Raw genomic sequence first — 20,892 nt, forward strand, 5'->3', positions numbered from 1 at the left:
ACTCACGACCGCCTGCTTGCAAGGCAGGTGCTTATGCCGCTGAGCTAAATCCCCAGCCCCAGTTTCACAGTTATCAATGTGGGTAGGGGGAATCAATGCATATACTTTTCCCATAACAAGATTTTAATAACGTTTTGAAATTATCTAATGCAGAAATCTGATAAAATAAAACCTTAATGTTTAGCATTTGAATTTTCTTTCCAAAAATGAAATTTTAAAGCACAAGAAGTGTCAATTGCAACATCTGATCATATTTACTTTTGTTTGGTGATCAATATTCCAGATGTAGAAAAAGTTGCTTTCATTTTTTCATTGACATTTGTAAGTGGTTATGAGTATATCTGAAAGCATCTTCATATTGGACGTTAGGATGTAGATTGAATGATATAGTTTTCTTAAGGATAAAAATATTTTGGATACTTTGTTTAAATTTTGGTTTGCCTTGAAATCTATATTACTTTTACTTCAAATTTTAGATCAGTTTTGATTTCATTTCTAGCGTTCTACATTTTCTTCTCTTTGCATTTTTTCTGTTAAAGTATTTGTAAAGACTGAGGCCTATAGCAAATACTTGAACTGAGAAATGCCAGAGAATATTATTGGATAGTATTCAGAACTCTACATTACATAATCATGTGTTGAAAACTGCCAATTTAAGGACTTACTTGACCTCCAAAACCTGTTATTTCTTGAAGCACTGCTCATAAGATTTATATAAAGTATAAAATGCATACAATCTTAGTAATGTCATTTTTATAAGAAAGACCCAACATTAACCAATAGGGGCATGCACTCACACTTAAAACATGGCAACAACTGTTAATAAAACTAACAGAGTATATTGTGAGTACTGCTCTCCTATAAGCTTCTGTCCTAGTTCCTGGAGATGTCAGCCTTAACTGTTGGTGCTACTGTTCAGTGTTGCCTGCTCTTGCTTCCAGTTGACATTTGTCAATTCTTTTAAACCAGTAACAACAATATGTTAAATTGCTAAAATTTAATTCTCACATGAGAACTATACAGTAATTTTTTTGACTCACTTTTTTCTACTAATTGATTTTTCTTAGGATTTAGAAAAAGTAAGTTTTCCTTAGGAAACTCCAGAAGGGAATTTCTACATGGAAACTTACATAAACCAAGTGCAGCACTTATACATTGCTGGTGGGAATGCAAAATGGTACAAATGCTTTGGAAAATAATTTGACATTTTCCCATAAAATTAAATGTATACCTCCCATAAGATCCACCAGTTTTCACTTGTAGGCATTAAGTCAACATAAATTTATGTATCTACCCAATGACTTAAGATGCTCATAGAAGCTTTATTTATAGTAACCATAGAAATAAAAAAATAGGGCACATGTTGGCCATAAAGAGGTTTTAAAAAGTTTAAGATTTAAATTATACACAATATCTTCTTTAACCAAAGGAATGAAACTAAAATTATTTGGGTTTGTTTGTTTGTTTGTTTTGTACCAGGGATTGAACTCACAATCTCATGCTTGCCAGGCAGGCACTTGCGCCACTGAGGTAAACCTCCAGGCCTGAAACTAAAATTATTAATTGAAAGAAAACAGGAAGAATTTCAAATATGTATAAATTAAACAAAATATTCTTAAATACCAGTGCATCAAAGGAGAATTTACAAGGGAATTTAGAAAACATCTTGAGACAAATGAAAAGGAACATGCAACATACCCAATCATGTAGAATGCAAAGTATATAGTACTAAAAGGGAAGTTCACAGCAGAAAACTTACACATTAAAAAAAAATCCTGAAATCTACAGTCTAACCTTACATCTCAAGGACTTAGAAAAAGAATAAGCTTAAACCCTAAGTGAGCAGAAGGAAAGAATAAGACAAACACAGAGATACATTAACTATCACAAAAACAATAGAAAAATTAACAAAAAGCAGAAGTGGGTTTTTTTAAAAGATCAACAAAATTGACAATAAGAACAAAGAAAACTCAAATGTCTAAAATTACAAGTGAGAAAGGAAACTTTACAGATGTGACAGAACAGTTAGTCACTAACAAATTAAATTACCTAAAAGAAATAAATTTCTATAAACAAATCTCCCGAGACTGAACCATGAAAAATCCGAACAGACCTGTAACTACTGGGGTAGTAGAAGCAGTAGGCTAAGTCTTACTAACAGAGTGAGGCAAGGTTGCGCACACCTGTGGTCCCAACACTTAGGAGGCTGAATCTGGAGGATCGCCTTGAGTTTGAGGCCAGCCTGGACACCACGGTGCGTGCAAGCCCAGCCTGAATTACAGAGCAAGACTGCCTCGAAAGGAATAAGAGCCCTTTTAGCAAAAGTCTAATACCTAGTGGCTTCACTGGAGTATTCCTCCAAGCCCCAGCATTTAACACTAGTTAATAACAATCCTCAAACTGTTTCAAAGAACAGGAGAGAAAGGGAAACTTTCAGACTCATTCAAATTCATTACCCTGAAAATAAAATGAAGCACAAGGCAAGAAGATCATAAACCAATATCCCTGATGAATGTTGACCCAAAAAGTCTTAAGCCAAATACTAGCAGAACTGATTCAGTAGCGCATTAAAAAGACCATTCATCATGGGGCTGGGGATTTAGCTCAGCGGCATAAGTACCTGCCTTGTAAGCAGGCGGTCATGAGTTCGATCCCTGGAGCCGATAAAAAAAAAAAGAAAAAAACAAACGAAAAAGATCATACATCATGACCAGGTGGATTTATGGATTTAATACAAGGGTAGTTCACCATATATTAATCAATCAGTGTATATATCAACATTGCAATTGATAGAGAAAAGCATTTGATAAAATTTAATATCCTTACATGATAAAAAACAAAGCTCAACAAATGTAACAGAGAGAAATTGCCTCAACATATAAAAACTACTGGGCGGCTGAGGCAGGAGGACCATTGCAAGTTCAAAACAAGTCTGAGCTGCAAAGTGATTTCAAAAATACTTAAAAAAAAGTGCGCACACATGGGTGTGCACGTGTGCACACACACACACACTTAACATACTCCATTGGGAAAACTGAAAACTTTTCCTTTAACATGGGGCCACAAGGCAAGTTCACCACTGTTATTCAACACATTGCTGAAAATTCTAGCCAAAGTAATCAGACAAAAAGAAATAGAAGTCAACCAACTTGGAAAAGAAGAATTAAAATAATTTCCTTTCACAGATGATATAATCTCATATGTAAAGAAATTTGGATCAACATAGGTAAATCTTATAAGCACCGTGCTAAGTTAAAGATACCAGACACAATTACTAGAATCATTTTTATATTACTTCATTTACATGAGATTCTATTAAAGGCAAAACTATAATGACAGTAGATCAGTAGTTTTCATGAAAAATGAGACTACAGAGGGGCCTAAGTAAAGTTGGGGTGGTGTGTTAGTTTCCAAAATTTATCAATTGTACTATTAGACTTATTGTATTTCATTGTAATTAAGTAATATCTCAATACACTGACTAAATCTCCATAATTATTTCATAACATTACCACTTAGAAAATGAAACTCTAAAGATTCAGTATAGTGAAAATACCAATTATGAAAATAGAATAATTAAAACACTACAGCAATGGAATGAATGTAATAGCCCTATAACAGATACCTTCTCTTTTATAGATGTTTCTGTAACAGAAATGGTGTGATTGACCGGACAGATAGTGACTGACTTAAAGTCCAGTTGAGTTGTCAGTTAGGAAAAAAAAAAAGGGAGGGGGCTGCTATCTCTCATCAGTTTCTCCCCTCCAAATCTATTTTAGTTTACTTATTAAAGTTTTAGATGTGAAGGGCAAAGATGTAGTATTTTTTAGAAAGAGTATAGAATATCTCCATGGGAAGGATTTCTTAACTAGACACAAAAAACTACTGGCTATAAAGAAAAGGATTAACCAAATTGACTACATTAATATTAGAACTTCTGTTATCAAAAGATGATTTTTTTACTTAAAAAGGGAAAATTCAGAACAGAAGGTAACATGTGTTCTGCCCTGTCACTTGTTTTTCTAATGCACATAATTCCTGTTTGATAAACAGGTTGGCAAATAGTGTCCACTGAACTGAGCTAGTTTTCAGCACCTTCCTCAGCAAGCTAACATTTTGTATCATTCAGTAGAAGCCAGCAAACAAAGTAAATGAACAAAGCTGAATGTTGCAACTGAGGAAGAATATACTAGTACTCATTTTATTGTGGCCTCTTTCTTAGTTTGACCATGTGCTTTGTGTTAAAATTGTGTATTGCACAGTTTGCCTTGTCAGTAGCCTCAGCCTTTCTTTTAAACCCTTTCTATGAAAATGATAAAGTATTTTATCTACAAAATATTTTATTAGGAATTTAACACATTTTAAACTATTAATATTTTTATTTAGAATTTTTTATTTTGTTAGGGTTAGGGTTAGGGTTTGTTGCAGTAAGTTTTGAAAGGTCAGGCCTGACTTCATTTTCTTTGAAATCTGTATTGGTTTTGGTGAGTTATAGAATATGCAACATATATATCTACAAAGGACTACAATACTTCATTAATACCAAAACAGTTATTTCACATTTTACATCTGTACAAATGAGACACATTTATGTGGAATCTTTCACTCGTAATTACCAATTTTTTTCTTTGTTAGGCATAAAATAATTGTGCATTTCATTGTAATTAAGCTGTGGGATACTTCTATTTGATGATATATTACAGTATCTAAAACATGAAAAACTACAAATCAGTTCAAAGACACAACCAAGCATAATGGTGCATGCCTGTAACATCAGTATTGTGGGAGTCTGAAGCAGGAGGATCTCAAGTTTGATCCCAGCCCAGAAAACCTAGCAAGACTCTGAAAATAAAAGGTGGGTGGGTGGGGTCTCTAGGTACTAGACATGTTGCTCAGTGAGAAGGCTCAAACCCTACTAACACACAAACACACGCCTCAGTAAAGAAGTAAAGAGAAGTTTTAACAGCCATTTCACAGCAGAGGAAATTTATATGGCTAGCTTTCAGTCTGTTTTCCATTGCTGTAAAAGGACACCCATGACTGGGTAATTTTGTGTTAAGAGATTTATTTTGGTCTATAGATCTGGAAGTACAAGAACATAGAGCCAGCATCTATTTGACTTCTGAACAAGGCTCATGGCACAAAGGCTAGTGGGCATGTGCACAGAAGATACTCATGTACCGAAAAGTGAGAAGTGTCAGGCTCATTTTCTCACAGTCCACTCATAACACTTGACCCACTGTTACAGGCACTGTGTTACCCACTTCCTGCAGACCCTAGCTGAGGACCCTGTGACTTGGTCACTTCATGTAGATCCCAACATCTCTCAGTACTGTTACATTCTAGACCAAAACTCTGTACGAAGCAAGAACAAATCATATTCAAACTATAGCAGCTGTAAATATATGGAAAAAAAATGTTTAATCTCCTAAGGCATATGCAAGGTGAGATTGAAATACATGGCAGATATTTAAAAGACACATTGCCATTAACCTTCCTCCTTTTTAAAAAAATATTTTTAGTTGTTTTAGTGTGGCTAAGTCTTTTTTTTTTTTATTTAAGAGGAAAAAGAGAAAAACACAAAACAAACCAAAGCGGCGTAAGGGTACATGCAATACAGAACTACAAAAAAAACAAAACAAAACAAAAAAACATAACAGTAAGAAATCACCTGCTAGTAGATTACACACTATCTTCTTGAATATAGTTCCTCAAATCACAGTATCAAAGAACACAAGGTGGACATTCAAACAGGGAGTCCGCAAACAGCTGTGTTCAATGTTCCAAAAACATTGATATAGTCAGCTATTTAACACCCCCAAACACACTTGCTGTTATATCCGTTAGAGCTCTTTTTTCTTTTTTTTTTTCCCTCTCTTTTTTACAACAAAACCCACACATCCTGGATTTTACTACTCCTTAGTGCTCATTACTTTCTTTGGGGGGGGGGAAGAATACAGTCAAATATGGCAAAACAAAGCTGTCAGTCAATACCAAGGATAGACATAGCACATGGTGCAGAACAGAGTACAAGTTTATCAACAATGGTTATCAACGTTGTCCCCTGTTTCCTTAAAAAGAATTGTCTATCTCACCAGATATCATAAAGTTGGACAAAACAGTAGAGAACAAGACCAATACAACTTAGGCATTGTAAACATTACAGGACTTCCAAAGAAGACAATAGTCAAACCAGAATGGGTATCTTAGTGAATCTTATTGTCTTCAAAGTAGTTGCCTATGTCTTCAAACTTGATACTATCATATAGAATGGAACAGAGTCTAATCAGTCAAAACAAGATCGTGGGAGTATTACAGGACTTCAAAACAAGTTAATAGGAAATCAAAAAGAGTTACTATTTATATATCCTAATTTTTTTGAATTTTTTCTTTAATTAAGACAAACATAAGAAATGACTAAATTTTTTTTGAAACAATAAGGGGGAGATTGAGATAAAACAGGACATAACAATATAACAATAGAGGTCACAGCATGACTGTTTCAACAACCTAGTACTTCATCACCTTATAACCTGACTTAATAGTAGTTACCAAAGTGTCTTTTTCCTTGAAATATTTGGATAAAACTTCATATACTCTAGCTTCAAATATTTTCATATCAAGAAGCCCAAAATAAAGCCTTTCTAATTAATGAGTGAAAACTTTATAAGGCTTCAAGGCCACCTAATGGGGAATCATGATTACCAAATATTTTTATATATTTGAATCATTATTTACATTAGGGAAACTATTCGGTATTCACACATGCGAGATTGATTTATTTCACTAATAAGTATGGTCTCAAGCTGCACCCATTTATTGATAAATATCTCAATGTGATCCTTCTTTATAGCTGAATAATACTCCATTGTATAGAAATACCACAACTTTTTTATCCATTCCTCAGTTGATGGACACTTGGGTTGTTTCCAAGATCTGGCGATTACAAATTGTGCTGCTATAAACATAGGTGCACATATATCACTGTGGTATGATGCTTTCAGTTCTTCTGGGAATATGCCTAGAAGTGGAATAGCTGGAATAAATGGGATTTCCAGTCCCAACTTTTTGAGAAATCTCCAGACAGATCTCCACAAAGGCTGTACCAGTCTACACTCCCACCAGCAGTGCAGGAGAGTTCCTTTTTCCCCACAGCCTCTCCAGCATTTGTTGTCGGTTTTCTTGATCCTGGCCATTCTTTCAGGAGTGAGATGGTATCTCAGTGTGGTTTTAATTTGCATTTCTCTAATGACCAATGATGATGAGCATTTTTTCACGTATTTATTTGCCATTTGCATTTCTTCATCTGAGAATTGCGTATTCATCTCAGATGCCCATTTTTGGATTGGATCTTTGAATTTCGGAGGTCTGAGTTTCTTTAATTCTTTATATGTTTTAGACAAGAGGCCCTTGTCTGAGAGAGAGTTCACTAAAATCTTTTCCCAGTTTGTGGGTTTTCTTTTCACTATGCTGGAGATTTCTTTTGACATGCAGAAACTTTTTAATAAGAAGTGGTCCCAGTTATTGACTCTGGGAAGTATTTCCCGTGCGGTTTGAATCCTGTTCATGAATTCTTTACCTACTCCTATGTCTCCAAGGTTTCTACCTAATTTGTCTTCCAATAGATTTAGTGTTTCTGTTTTAATATTCAGATCTTTGACCCATTTAGATTTTAATTTAGTACATGGTGATAGACATGGGTCTAGCTTTAGTTTTCGGCAAATGGAGAGCCAGTTTTTCCAGCACCATTTATTAAAGAGACTGTCGTTCTTCCAGTGAACCTGCTTGGCTCCTTTATCAAAAATAAGGTGGTTGAGTGTGTTCGTAGTTGTGGTTGTATCTTCTAATCTATTCCACTGATCTTCGGCTCTGTTTTGATTCCAATACCATGTTGATTTTACTACTGTTGCTTTGTAGTATAACTTCAAGTCAGGGATTGTGATGCCTCCTGCTTTGTCTTTGCTGCTTAGAATTGCCTTTGCGATTCTAGGTCTCTTCTGGTTCCAGATGAAATTTAGGAGTGATTTCTCTAGATCTATAAGGTATGTTGATGGTATTTCTATTGGGATTGCATTGAATCTGTATAACAGTTTTGGGAGAATGGCCATTTTCACAATGTTTGTTCTTCCTATCCATGAGCAAGGGATGTCTTTCCATTTTCTGAGATCATCTTCAATTTCCTTTTTCAGTGTATTATAATTTTCACTGTATAAGTCTTTCACTTCTTTCGTAAGAGTAATTCCTAAATATTTCATTTTTTTGCTTGCTAATGTGAATAGTCCAGTTTCTCTTATTTCCCTCTCTGTAATTTTGTTGTTCGTGTATAGGAATGCTATTGATTTCTGAGTATTGATTTTGTATCCAGCCACATTACTGAATTTATTTATTGTATCTAAGAGTATTTCAATGGAGTTTAGGGGGTCTTCTATGTAGAGTATCATGTCATCTGCAAACAATGATAATTTAACTTCTTCTTTTCCTATCTTTACCCCTTTTATTTCTCTTTCTTGCCTAATTGCTCTGGCTAGTACTTCCAGTACTATATTAAATAGTAGTGGTGATAAAGGACATCCTTGTCTTGTACCCGATTTTAAAGTAAAGGCTTTCAATTTTTGGCCATTTAGTATGATGCTGGCTGTTGGTTTGTCATAAATGGCCTTTATTATATTGAGGTAAAGACCATTTATTCCAATTTTCTGTAAAGTTCTTATCATGAATAAGTGTTGGACCTTATCAAAGGCTTTTTCTGCATCTATAGAAATGATCATGTGATTCTTATTTTTGGCTTTATTGATATGGTGGATTACATTTATTGATTTGCGTATGTTGAGCCATCCTTGCATTCCTGGGATGAATCCCACTTGGTCATGGTGTATAATCTTCTTGATGATTTGCTGGATCCTATTTGCCAATATTTTATTGAGGATTTTTGCATCTGTGTTCATTAGGGAGATCGGTCTATAGTTCTCTTTTATAGTTGGGTCTTTCTCAGGTTTTGGTACTAGAGTAATATTTGCTTCCAGGAATGACTTAGGAAGGATTGCTTCCCTTTCAATTTCATTGAATAGTTTGAGGAGTGTCGGCATTAGGTCTTCTTTATATTTCTTGTAGAATTCTGCAGTGAATCCATCTGGGCCTGGGCTCTTCTTGGTGGGCAAGGACCCAATTACATTTTCAATTTCATTAGCAGAGATTGGGTTATTCAACAGTTTTATATCCTCTTGATCTAGCTTTGGTACTTCATATGCTTCTAAGAATCTGTCTATTTCTTCTGTGTTATCAAACTTTTGAGAGTAGAGGTTTTCGAAATAGGTGTTGATGATCTTCTGTATTTCTATTGGGTCTGTAGTGATTTCTCCTTTTTCATTTCTTATTGCATGAATTTGAGCTTTTTCTTTCCTTTTTTTAATAAGGTTGGCTAGGGGCTTATCGATTTTATTTATTCTTTCAAAGAACCAACTCTTTGCTTCGTTGATTCTTTGGATTGTTTTCTTAGTCTCTATTGCATTGATTTCTGCTCTGATTTTTATAATTTCCTCTCTTCTTTTGGCTTTGGGCTTGACTTGCTCTTCTTTTTCTAGCTGTTTGAGGTGTAGCATCAAGTTATTTATTTGTATTCGTTCTGTTTTCCTGATGTGGGAACTCAGTGCAATAAATTTTCCTCTCAGAACGGCTTTCATTGCATCCCACAGATTCCGGTAAGTTGTATCTGCATTTTCATTTTCTTTTAGGTATTGTTTAATTTCTTCTTTAATTTCTTCTGTGACCCACTGATTACTCAAGAGTGTGTTATTTAGTTTCCATGTGTTTGCGGAATTTTTGCAGTATCCTTTGTCATTAATTTCTAATTTCAGAGCGCTATGATCCGATAATATGCAAGGGATGATTTCAACTCTTTTGCATTTGCTTAAATATGTTCTGTGAGCTAATATATGGTCTATTTTAGAAAATGATCCATGTACTGCTGAGAAGAATGTGTATTCTGATGTTGTTGGGTGGAACATTCTGTATATGTCTATCAAACCCATTTGTTCACAGGTGTGATTCAGTTCTGTTATTTCTTTGCTCATTTTCTGTCTGGTTGATCTGTCCCTTGGTGTCAGTGGTGTATTAAGGTCTCCTGTTACAATTGTGTTACTGATAATTTGAGTTTTCATTTCTGTTAATAATTGTTTTATATAACTGGGTGCTCTGGAGTTTGGTGCGTATATATTTAAGATAGTTATCTCTTCCTCTTGGAGTTTTCCCCTTACGAGTATGTAGTGACCTTCTTTGTCTTATGGTCATTGTTGGTTTAAAGTTCACGTTGTCTGCAAACAGAATGGCTACTCCTGCCTTTTTTTGGATTCCTGCTGCATGAAGAATTGTTTTTCATCCTTTGACTTTCAGTCTGTGAGTATCTTTCTGGGTTAGATGGGTTTCCTGTAAACAGCATATGGTTGGATTTTGTTTCTTGATCCATTCTGCTAGTCTGTTTCTTTTGATTGGTGCATTGAGACCATTTACATTAATGGTTATTACTGTTAAATGCTGGTTAATTGTAGGAATGTTATCTCTCTGCTGTTGCATCTTTATCTTTCTGTTCTGTTTAATTATTTGCTTTGCTTAGTGCTTTTTTCCTTTGTGTATCTAAACTGTCTTTCAATATTTTTTGCCGGGTTGGTTTGGTGTTCATGAAGTTCTTCAGCTGTTCTTTGTCATGGAAGTATCGTATTGCACCATCTATTTTGAATGATAGTTTTGCAGGATATATCAGTCTTGGTTGGAAATCATTTTGCTTTAGGATCTGGAATACTTCACTCCATGCTCTTCTTGACTTTATCGTTTGTGCTGAGAAGTCTGCTGTGATTCTGATAGGTTTTCCTTTATAAGTGATCTGTCTTTTCTCTCTGACAGCTTTTAATAATCTATTCTTGTGTTGGATTTCTGGGATGGTGATTATTATATGTCTGGGTGTAGTTTTATTTTGGTTATGACTATTTGGAGTTCTATATGCTTCACTGATCCTGATGTCAGTTTCTGATCTCATGCTTGGGAAATTTTCAGCTATTACTTCTCTAAATATCCTCCTGACATCCTTCATGTTGTCTCCCTCTCTTTCATTAATCCCTATCATTCTTACGTTATTCTTCTTTGCATCTTCTTGCAGTTGTTGAATTGTTGTTTCCTGATTCCTTGTTATTTTCAAAAGATCTTTCCTTTCCTGTTCACTAGCTGCAATCCTGTCTTCAAGGTCTGAAATTCTATCTTCACTTTCATTAAGGCGGTTTTTACAACTTTCAGTGGAGTTTTTTATTTCCTGTAAATCTCTGTGCATCTGCATTATGTATTCTGTTTGTTTCTTATATTGCTCGTCTAGGGATTCTATCTTTTTGTTTAGTTCCTCCAATTTTTTATCTGTGTTTTCTTTAGATATATTTAGAATCTCTTTCATTTCTTTTATCATTTCTTCTTTTATCTGGGAGATTATTTCGAGTTTGAATTTCTTTAAAGCTTCCTGGAGTTGCTTGTCAATTTCAGTGGCTATTGTGTCCGATATATGAGGTGGATGGGATATACTTTCTTCTATATACATCGCTCCTAGGGTTTCTTGAGATGGGCTGGAGGTTTGAGGTTGTAATTTGGTCTTTCGTTTTGTCATTTTCCTATATTTCTGTGTTTCAAGTGTTATTTGAAAGCTTCCTCAGGATCTGTTGAAAATCCCCTTCTATGTTTGGAGCTACTGAGACTCTGGCGCCGCGCTACCCCAAGCCATTGGGCCTACAGAACCAGTGGCCCTCCTCTGCCTGCTCAGAACTCCGCAGTTCCAGACAAGCTGGGCCTCAGGGACACTGTGCGCCCACCTGCCCCTTGGAAGCTCCACAGTTCTTCAATCGCAGCCGGGTTAGGGTACTCACCACAGGCCGCAGTGCTTCAGGAACCTGTGGACCCTCCCTGGTTGCAGAGATATCCACAGTCCTCCAGACACATGGAGAGGCCGATGCAGGCACCCCAAATCTGCCCAGCTCCTCCTCTGCAGTCCAATGGCCAGGCGCGGCAGCTAAACAGGCTGGGCTAGGCTGATAATGTGGGCCCGCCCACCCGTCGGTAGCTCAGCAATTCTCCAAGTGTAACCGGAATGGGGAGGCTGATGTGGAAGCCTCAAACCCACCTCTCTCCTTCACTGCACCTGGAAGCCTGAGGGAACTCCAGCAGTCTGGGCGCAGATATCCAGAGTCCTCCAGACACGCAGAGAGGCCGGTGAGGGCACCCCAGATCTGAGTGTGGCTAAGTCTTAATCTATTCAAAATATTTACTTCCCATGGGCATTTTGACTTTAGGAAAAAGCCAGGAGTTGCATGGCACCAGTTCTGATGAATAAGGTAGATGAGGACACAGTGTAATATTTTTACAAGACTGCCTTTCCATTATATAGTCCTTGGCAGCATTGTCCACTGTGCTTCATAGGACACTTGCGGAAGAGGACTTCTAGCACTACTTCAGAAAATGGTAAGAATGATGGGTGAGTGAGTTTGAAGTGAGGAAGAATATTATGAGGGGAGTGAATGGTAGTGCGTCTTTTACTGTAATTTTTTTTTGTTTTTTTTTTTGTTTTTTTTTTTTTTTTTCTTTTTCGTTTTTATCGGTACCAGGGATCGAACTCACGACTGCCTGCTTGCAAGGCAGGCGCTTATGCTGCTGAGCTAAATCCCCAGCCCCTTCTTTTAACTGTAATTTTTAGGAAACATTCATGATCATGCTTTTTGTTTGTTGTTGTTTTGAGACAGAATCTCACTGTGTAGGCCAGGCTGGCCTAGAACTTGTGGCAGTCCTCCTGCCTCAGTCTCCTGAGTGCTGCGATTATGGGCATGCACCATCATGCCTGCCTGGGTCACCGTGTTTTTTGACCACAGCTCATACACAGTCAAGTATCTTTACACAGTCAGCCTACTGGCAAAAGTTTCAAAAATCATACAGACAAAGAAGTGTCCGGTGTGGACAAAGGACAGATACTGCATAATTCCATTGACATAAAGTTACAAACCAGGCAAAACTGATCTGTGTTGCTTAGAAATGGATTAGTTAGTTGGTACAGCCATAAGAAGGAAAGAAAATCATCCGATATGTCAAGATGATAGTTACTCTTAGGGATGAAAGGAATGAGGTTATGGTCTGAGATGTACAAGGAGACTTTTTCCTGGTAATACTCTTTTTCCTTACCTGGATATATTTTCTTGTTATTAGTTACATTTTAAGTATGTATTTATGTACTTTTCTGTATAATTCAAAATAAAAAGAGAATGACCACTTAAGTCAATGTTCATGGGGCAGGTAGTATGATGACTGAGACTTGATCATCCAATTAAGTAAATTGGAAAGCACTTTGACAATAGGGAATGGTCTTTGAGAATGTTTGAAGCCACAACATAACTTTACTCAAGAGAAAATGAGAGAGGAAAAATAAGGGGCCTGCAGTAAACAGAAATCCTGGAGAAATTTCCATGTAAAAAGGAGAACTATAGTGTCAATCAGGGAGCAGATATAGAAAGCTTTACATAAAATATATGTAGTATCAAGTGAATATTAAGATAACTGGAAGCCAGATATGGTAAGATAGGGAAGAACAACACTTTTTATATGTGTGAGTTTACATGGTTTTTGGTGGGAGAAATGAAAATTTGTAGTACTTTGTAAAAGGAGTTAACATTGAAACTTTTTTTTTTTTTGAGCAGTGTCTCTGTGTAGTTTAGGCTGGCCCTGAACACATTGCATAGCCTGGGCTGGCCTTGGACACACTGCATAGCTTGGGCTGGCCTAGAACACACTGCATAGCCTGGGCTGGCCTTGGACACACTGCATAGCCTGGGCTGGGCTTGAACTTGCAGCAATCGTTTTCCCCACCTCTTGGCTGCTAAAATTACAAGTGTGAGTCAGTATGCCTGGCAGAAAGTACTAATTCTTAGACATAAATAAAATTTAAAAATATATGAGTCGTACATTTATATCTATTAATGGAAAGAATCATGAATGTCATCTTGCTCAACACTTTGCAGAGAGAAGGAACCTAGAGAAGTTAAGTGATTCCTTCAAATCATACCATTAATAATAATCTCAGATCATAGCAGTTTCTCTTAGCCCTTAGATCAATGCTCTTTTTATAGTACTATCCATAATATAAATTGAGTTTTATATAGTCATTATATTTTATAATACAGTTTACTTAGATAATATCTCAGCCTTTGTTCCATATAAGACAACCTTAAAATTCAATGGCTTTCCAGACATGGTGGTGCATGCCTGTAATTCCAGCACTTAGTAGGCTGAGGCAGGAGGATTTCCTTGAGTTTGAAACCGGCCTGGGCTTCATAGAGAGTTTAAGACCAGCCCGAACTACATAGTGAGACCCTATCTCTTTATTTTTATTTTTAAAATAAAACACAACAAAACAGAACAAAATAGGACATAAGCAAGCAATGTAAGAGGTACAAATTAAAACACAACAAAAGAGGGTAAAATTAAACACAACAAAACAGAACCGAATAGAACATAAGAAGGCAATGTAAGAGGTATAAATTTCAAAGCTAGATGACCTGAGATCTTCACTATCTGTCATATTGTCTCTTGTTTTCTTTGAAATAGTTGTCCATGTCTTTGCATACAGAGAATTTATACAAAACAACATAGTATAAAGCTGATCTGAACAGAATGAGGAAAGCATTTTAGGTTTTCAAAACCAGACAATAGGAAAGTCACTAATGGCTGTCCTAGAGTCCCTCGTTCTCTTCAAAATAGCTATCCATACTTTCATGTATATTGAAGTACAACAAAATAAAACAAGCTAAAATAACACTACTAATTAGAACAAAGCAAAACAGGGATAAAAGTATTTGCCTTTAAAGAGATGACAGAAGGAAATCTTCATTATTTGCTACATTGCCTATGGTCAGTCTCTCAAAGGATGACCACATCACTTGCTCCCACTTGCTAAACTGCGGCGGGTGGTGGTAGGTGAGGGGTGTGATGTTTGATTTTCAGCCCAAGCACTAGCAGGCTCACAGCCACTCACCAGCAGGGGAGTGGCCAGCTTGGTTTCCCTGCACTCCAGGTCCCAGCATGGCGCAAGTCCAGTAAACACCCGATGCTCCCATCCTGGGCCACCCTGCTTTCCACGCTCACAGCCTAAGTCTTCTACTCACTGTGGGTAGGGATTGATTGGTTTCCTGGTGCACCAGATCCCAGCATGGCGTGGGTCCCATTAAACGCTGGTGGCTCCCTTTCTGGGCCACCGAAGCCTGCCATGCTCACAGCTGTTCACCATGGGGGAAGGGGTTGCTTGGTTTCCCAGCGCTCCAGGATACAGCATGATGTGGGTCCCAGTAAACTCCTGGTGGCTCCTGTCCTGGGCCACTGCAACCTGCCACGCTCATGGAGGGGTGGGGAGATTGATTCAAGCCGTTTCTTTCTAATGAATTGACCATTTCACTGCCCAAGTTCTGAAACGTCCAACAGGCCATAGGAAGACATCTCTTTAGGCTCCTGCTTGAAACCAACAGCATCAGGAAGCTGCCAGCCTTGATTCAGGTCCAGGAGACCCTATCTCAAAACAAACAAACAATCAGTGGCTTAAAAGTACTCATTATTTGTCATTTCTCATGAGTCCATGAGTTGACTGGGCTCAGTTAGGAGCACTCCTGTGGCTATAGTCATTGGCTTCTTAGATAGAGCTGGAGCCTCATTCATGTGCCTGACATCATAAAGCACATTAATTGTTCATTACCTAGCCTGTATTTCCTTGCATTGTGGTGAGAACATTCCAGGAGGATGAAGATGGAAACCTTAGATGCCTAAACTCACACAATAGCATGTTCTTCATTAAGTTAATCAGAGTCAGTCATAATCTAATTGAGACTTAGAAATCAGGCAGCAGGTCCTACCTTTTAATGGGAATAGGGATGAAATGTTATGGCCATCCTTTCACCAGCTACCATAGGCAATTGCAAATTATAATTTCAGCCACAGAATGTATTTACTGAAGTTAATTTTTACATAATGTGAAGCTACAATCTGTTAGGTTAGGCAATTAAACAATGTAGTTTGGTTGCCATAAGAGAAACACAAAAAATTGGAAACAAAATAGCATACTAATAAAAGTCAGTTTTGCATCTTTTGTATCCTTTTTCATGTAAAATAGATTTTTTAAAGCTCATTTTAGAACAAACTGGGTTATAAAATGAGTGAGAAAATTCAATAAAGACTTGTATAGATTGTTGGCTTAATCATTATTCTTTCAAATCACAATCATTAATGTATTATCATCATCTTTGTGCACCTTACCCACATGCTATAGAATATAATAGAATGTAATGCAACTAAAAAACAGAAGCAATTAAGAGATTCTCATGAGTTAATGTATAATGAAAATTGATATTATATTGCTGAGACTGTGCTAATTCATTTAAAAATTCACTTGATAGTTATGTGTATTGAGTACTTGTCAGATCTTTGCAGCGTGCAAATGAGAAAAAGGTAAGCTTCTCTCAAGAAACTTTCTAAGCCAACACCTGCAGGATTAAGTAGGAGTTAGTCAGAATGGGAAAGAAAGTCTTCTGGGAAAACCTAAGTCTTCTAGGAAAATGACAAAGTATTCACTTATTGGAGATTAGGAGTATAAAGAACAGTAAAAGAATTGAGAAACCTCTGTTACGGCTAAATCTGGAAATATGAAAAGGGTGAGGCAAGAAAGACCCTAGTAGGGCTGCCGTGGGCTATCTTGCTAAGAACCTTGTAAATGTGGTGGTGTGGAGTCTGGACGTTTTGCCAGATATCTTAGGAAGCTCTTAAGGAGTTTAGAGAGAAATTTGGATGTTTTTTATCAGAATGTTGTGTTAGAAAAGTAGCCAGTCACTGTTTGGTGGGAGGTGTAGCTGGGGAGAGGGAAGTGTGGGGTCCAACAAGTGCCAGCCTTAGGTAACAGTATGAATTGGGTGAGAATAACAGAAAGTATTTCAAAGTAGAATCAGCCAGATTTGGTGGCTGGATGTGAAGTAAAAGGAGGGAGCTCAAGGTGACAGACTGACTCTCAGCTTAGGGACCTATGTGGGGAACCCGTCTGGGAAGTGGCCTTGCACAGGACTTGCTGTTCTGTCTCAGACTCTATTCCCAGCTAAGAACCTGTACCCTTTTTATACTGTGCGGTATTTGAAATGACATTGCTAATGTCAGTTCATAACAGTGATTGATTCTTATTTGGTAAAATTCAGTGAAATGTAGCAATATTGCCACAACCTAAATTAGTACCTTGAACTAGAAAGATTTTACTTCAGTATGGATTCCTTTATATAAGAGAAATTTAGTGATATGTTACCATGGTTTTATATAACTTTATTTACTGTTTAGGTTTTTGTAATTGTTTGAAGACATTAATATCTAAAAAGTACTATGTGATGTCTTAAAACTTTTATTCATTAGTGTGAAATGACTTCATCATTAACATTTGTCCAAGTTTTAAAATAAATTTCACTAAAAAAAACTTATACAGTTTTTTTCCATCAAAAGATGAATGGATAAAGAAAGTGTGGTATTCATACACAATGGTGTACTACTGTGCCATAAAGTAGGATAAATGAGTCATTTGTAGGAAAATGGATGCATTTTGAGACCAGAAGTTATATGAAATAGACACATAAGCCATATACCACATGATTTCTCTTATATGAGAAACTCCAAAGACGACCAAAATAAAAGTAATAGGCTGATAGATCTTTCACAAAAGGAAGGGGACAAAGAGATGGAGGGGGTGTAAAAAAATTAAGATGCATTTTGTGTGTGTGTGTGTGTGTGTGTGTGTGTGTGTGTGTGTGTGTGACTCCTGACAGTGAATGTAGTTATTATAAACTACAAACATGTCTTAACAAAAATAAGTATAAAAATTAAGTTAAATAATAAAAATTGTTTCTCAATCTTCTTTCATGACTTCAGTAAATAGAATATAATTTTGCCTTTAAAGAAAAATATATACAGAATAATTATTTAAAAATGAAACCTAAGACTGAGAATGTAGGTAAGTGTTTGCCTAGCATGTATAAAGCACTGGGTTCAGTCCCACTAAAACAAGTCTGTCTTCTGTCTTTCAAAATGCATACATGGAGTTGGGGATTTAGCTCAGTGGCATAAGTGCCTGCCTGGCAAGCACAAGGTCATGAGTTCAATCTCTGGTTTAAAAAAAAAAAAAAAAAGCATATAGATGTCAGCAAATCAAATTGAGCACCAAAAATATATACAATTTTTCATCAGTTATGCCATAATAAAGTTGTAAGGAAAAACTGAAGTTTCTTATTGGTAGATTTAATTCTCTGTCTTGCTGTTAAATAAGGATAATTACGGTTTAAAAAGAATTAAGTATTAAATCTTGGGAAATTGGGCTTTTTATCAGTAAAATTATTTCAGGATTTTTGTAATTTTGTAATTCATGGCTATCTGTAGATTTTATTCAAATATATTTACTTGTTCTACATTTATTACCCTACTTTCAGATACTAATGTTAAATTGCCTAAATTTTCATTCTAGCAATAGTCAATAGTCTGTATCTCCCGTGTATTCTGTATAGACTGGATTTTCTATATTCTGAATATTTTGTAAGTTCAAAAGCACTTTACAACATTTTTTTTCTTTTTTCCTCAGGCACTACAAGGGCCCCCAGGGAAGGGGAAGTTCCAGGGGTGGACTATAATTTCATTTCTGTTGAACAATTCAAAGCACTGGAAGAGAGTGGAGCACTATTAGAAAGTGGAACTTACGATGGTATGTCCCCAAATATTAACCATATCCTGAACACTATTCAGATTACTGAAATTATTGCAGATGGAATTTGATGAGGAAAACACTATTTTTTAAAGAATTCTTAAAGTTTTTTTTAATTAGGAGATTTCTAACTTGGCATTAAATCATAGCTCAAATTTCATCAAACCTTACAAGGTTGATTGTCAATAATATACTAAAAATCCAACTAGTTAGTTTATGTATTTCATTATGATTCATATTCAGCATCAGAACTCAACAAGTTTTTGTTGATTGCTTTTTGTTTGTGGTTGGGAATCCAAAATCTGTACATGTTTAAAAACCTGTGTGTACTTTGTTTTGGAGAAAAGAAAATACAGGTTAGAGGAAAAGGACAACACAAAAATAGAATAATTGGTTTTCTTTTCATTTCTCTGTTTTTTCTATCTACTTGATTACAAAAAATACAAATTCAAGATCAATTTCAATTCTTAAGTGACTCTTATGTGAGATCTGTTTCTTTTCCTTATCTAATATGCTTTTTACTGGCAAGTTTATCCACTCCCATAGCACTCTGTACTTTTCCATCATTGCTTTATCATCTTGTTAGAATTGTCCATTTTACAGGCTCTGTGATAGTGGTGATCATGTCTTTCATGTTTTTAGCTTATATGCTGCTGAAGTCAGCATGGTCATATCTTTCTTATTTGATTTTATCTTCAGTGCCTAGAGATAGTGTTCAATAAATATCTAACCTTGAATTCCACATATCCACATAAGTATGTTCTTTCCATAAGAGTAATTCTTTGTAATTTCTCTCTGTAGCAACACCACAAGCTCAAAACAATGGAATCATCATAAATTCCTCCTTGCTTTTCTTTCACTTAAGAGTCAGCTGCTAGATCTAGCCATTGCTTCATCTATAGCTTCTTCCACATTGCTTTCCTTTTCACTTGCACTATTTAGTTATAGGCCCACCAGACAAGCTCAAGTGTGGACTACTGCAGTTGATTTCTTTTGTTCAGCTTCTTTCCTCTGTCCTGTCCATCCGGCCAAATGCTGGTCTTGCTCATGCACAGTTTGGATCATATCCCTCTCATATTCAGAGCTTTCAGTCATTTCCTTTTGTCTGCTAGGCTTGACCAAATTACCTCTCCTGGGTTTAGCACCCATGACTCATTTATTCATTCATACATCAATTTATTTTGTCCAATTTATTGATTTTATAAGCAACTCTATGCTAAGCAATGTAGGGGAATGTACAGATACTGTGATGAATAAGGTTAAACACTACTGCCTTAATGAAGCCTTTATCTTAGTAGTGAAGACATTCAAAAACAAAACTGGAAACTGAGATATTACAAAGGAACAAAAACAAGGGATGAAAGACAGTAATAGGAATATCTTCTTTATACAGACTGCCAGAAAAGACTTCTCAGAGGAAAGAACACCTACTTACTTGTTTTGATGTTTGTGCAAATAGCCTTCTTCTTACTGTGAACCATTCAGATGTATTTAATATGTTTGCATGTTTTTGTTTATAGGTATTCTTATAAAAGGTATTTTGTCTTGTGTGCATATTTATTATTTACATCTGAACTACATTGTATATATCATTCAGTTTTTCATTGATTTTACTCACTTTTTAATTTGGTCATGCTGCTGTAGTTTACTTATATTGAACACTTGGCGTTAAATTGCTGAATAGCGCTGCACAGTTGAAATCCATTTGTATTTGCATTTAACCAAACTGTTAAACTGGCAATGATCTTTCCTCTGACTTTCCATCACTGTACGTAAAGGTGCAATAAGCACTGTCACATACGTTCTTACAGATCTGTGTAAGACTGTCTGTTGGAATATGTATCCAAGATCAGAACCATTAACCAGTGGAGTAGATATATACTGAGTCTAATGAAGTAGACTTCCTCTTGGCACAAGAAAGTTCCTCTAGCAGCTGTGGCAATTGTGCTGCTTTCCCATCAATATTTGGCATTATCCAAATTCATGGTTTTGCCAATCTAATGGTTATAGAGGTGGTATCATAAGTTTAAATTCTCTGGTAGTTTGATACTTGTTAGTCTTTTGGATTTCTGTAAATATGCTTTCCAGAATATGCTTTTTCTGCATTCATA

General features: G+C 36.2%; 1 protein-coding gene, 1 long non-coding RNA gene and 1 other non-coding gene across 5 annotated transcripts in view; 1 reads left to right on the plus strand and 2 right to left on the minus strand.

The window, feature by feature from the left end:
• Positions 1 to 16,068, minus strand: part of LOC134470734 (uncharacterized) — a 71,625-nt gene extending 55,557 nt beyond the window's left edge. The window contains exon 1 of the long non-coding RNA XR_010039868.1: positions 15,177 to 16,068. This is a non-coding gene — a long non-coding RNA (uncharacterized LOC134470734). The remainder of the gene's footprint in view (positions 1 to 15,176) is intronic.
• Positions 1 to 20,892, plus strand: part of Magi3 (membrane associated guanylate kinase, WW and PDZ domain containing 3) — a 264,809-nt gene that overhangs the window by 151,034 nt on the left and 92,883 nt on the right. For all 3 annotated transcript variants that reach the window (XM_063226000.1, XM_003479237.5, XM_063226051.1), the window contains exon 3: positions 18,662 to 18,781. In XM_063226000.1, coding sequence (XP_063082070.1) covers positions 18,662 to 18,781 — 120 coding nt within the window. The remainder of the gene's footprint in view (positions 1 to 18,661; positions 18,782 to 20,892) is intronic.
• Positions 15,431 to 15,567, minus strand: LOC111754338 (small nucleolar RNA SNORA2/SNORA34 family). Its single transcript, XR_002789041.1, has one exon. It is a non-coding gene; the product is annotated as a small nucleolar RNA SNORA2/SNORA34 family (small nucleolar RNA).

The sequence above is a fragment of the Cavia porcellus genome, unplaced genomic scaffold (assembly GCF_034190915.1).
Source record: "Cavia porcellus strain 051 isolate PalLab524CR breed Dunkin Hartley unplaced genomic scaffold, mCavPor4.1 scaffold_1, whole genome shotgun sequence".
NCBI classification, from domain to species: domain Eukaryota; kingdom Metazoa; phylum Chordata; class Mammalia; order Rodentia; family Caviidae; genus Cavia; species Cavia porcellus.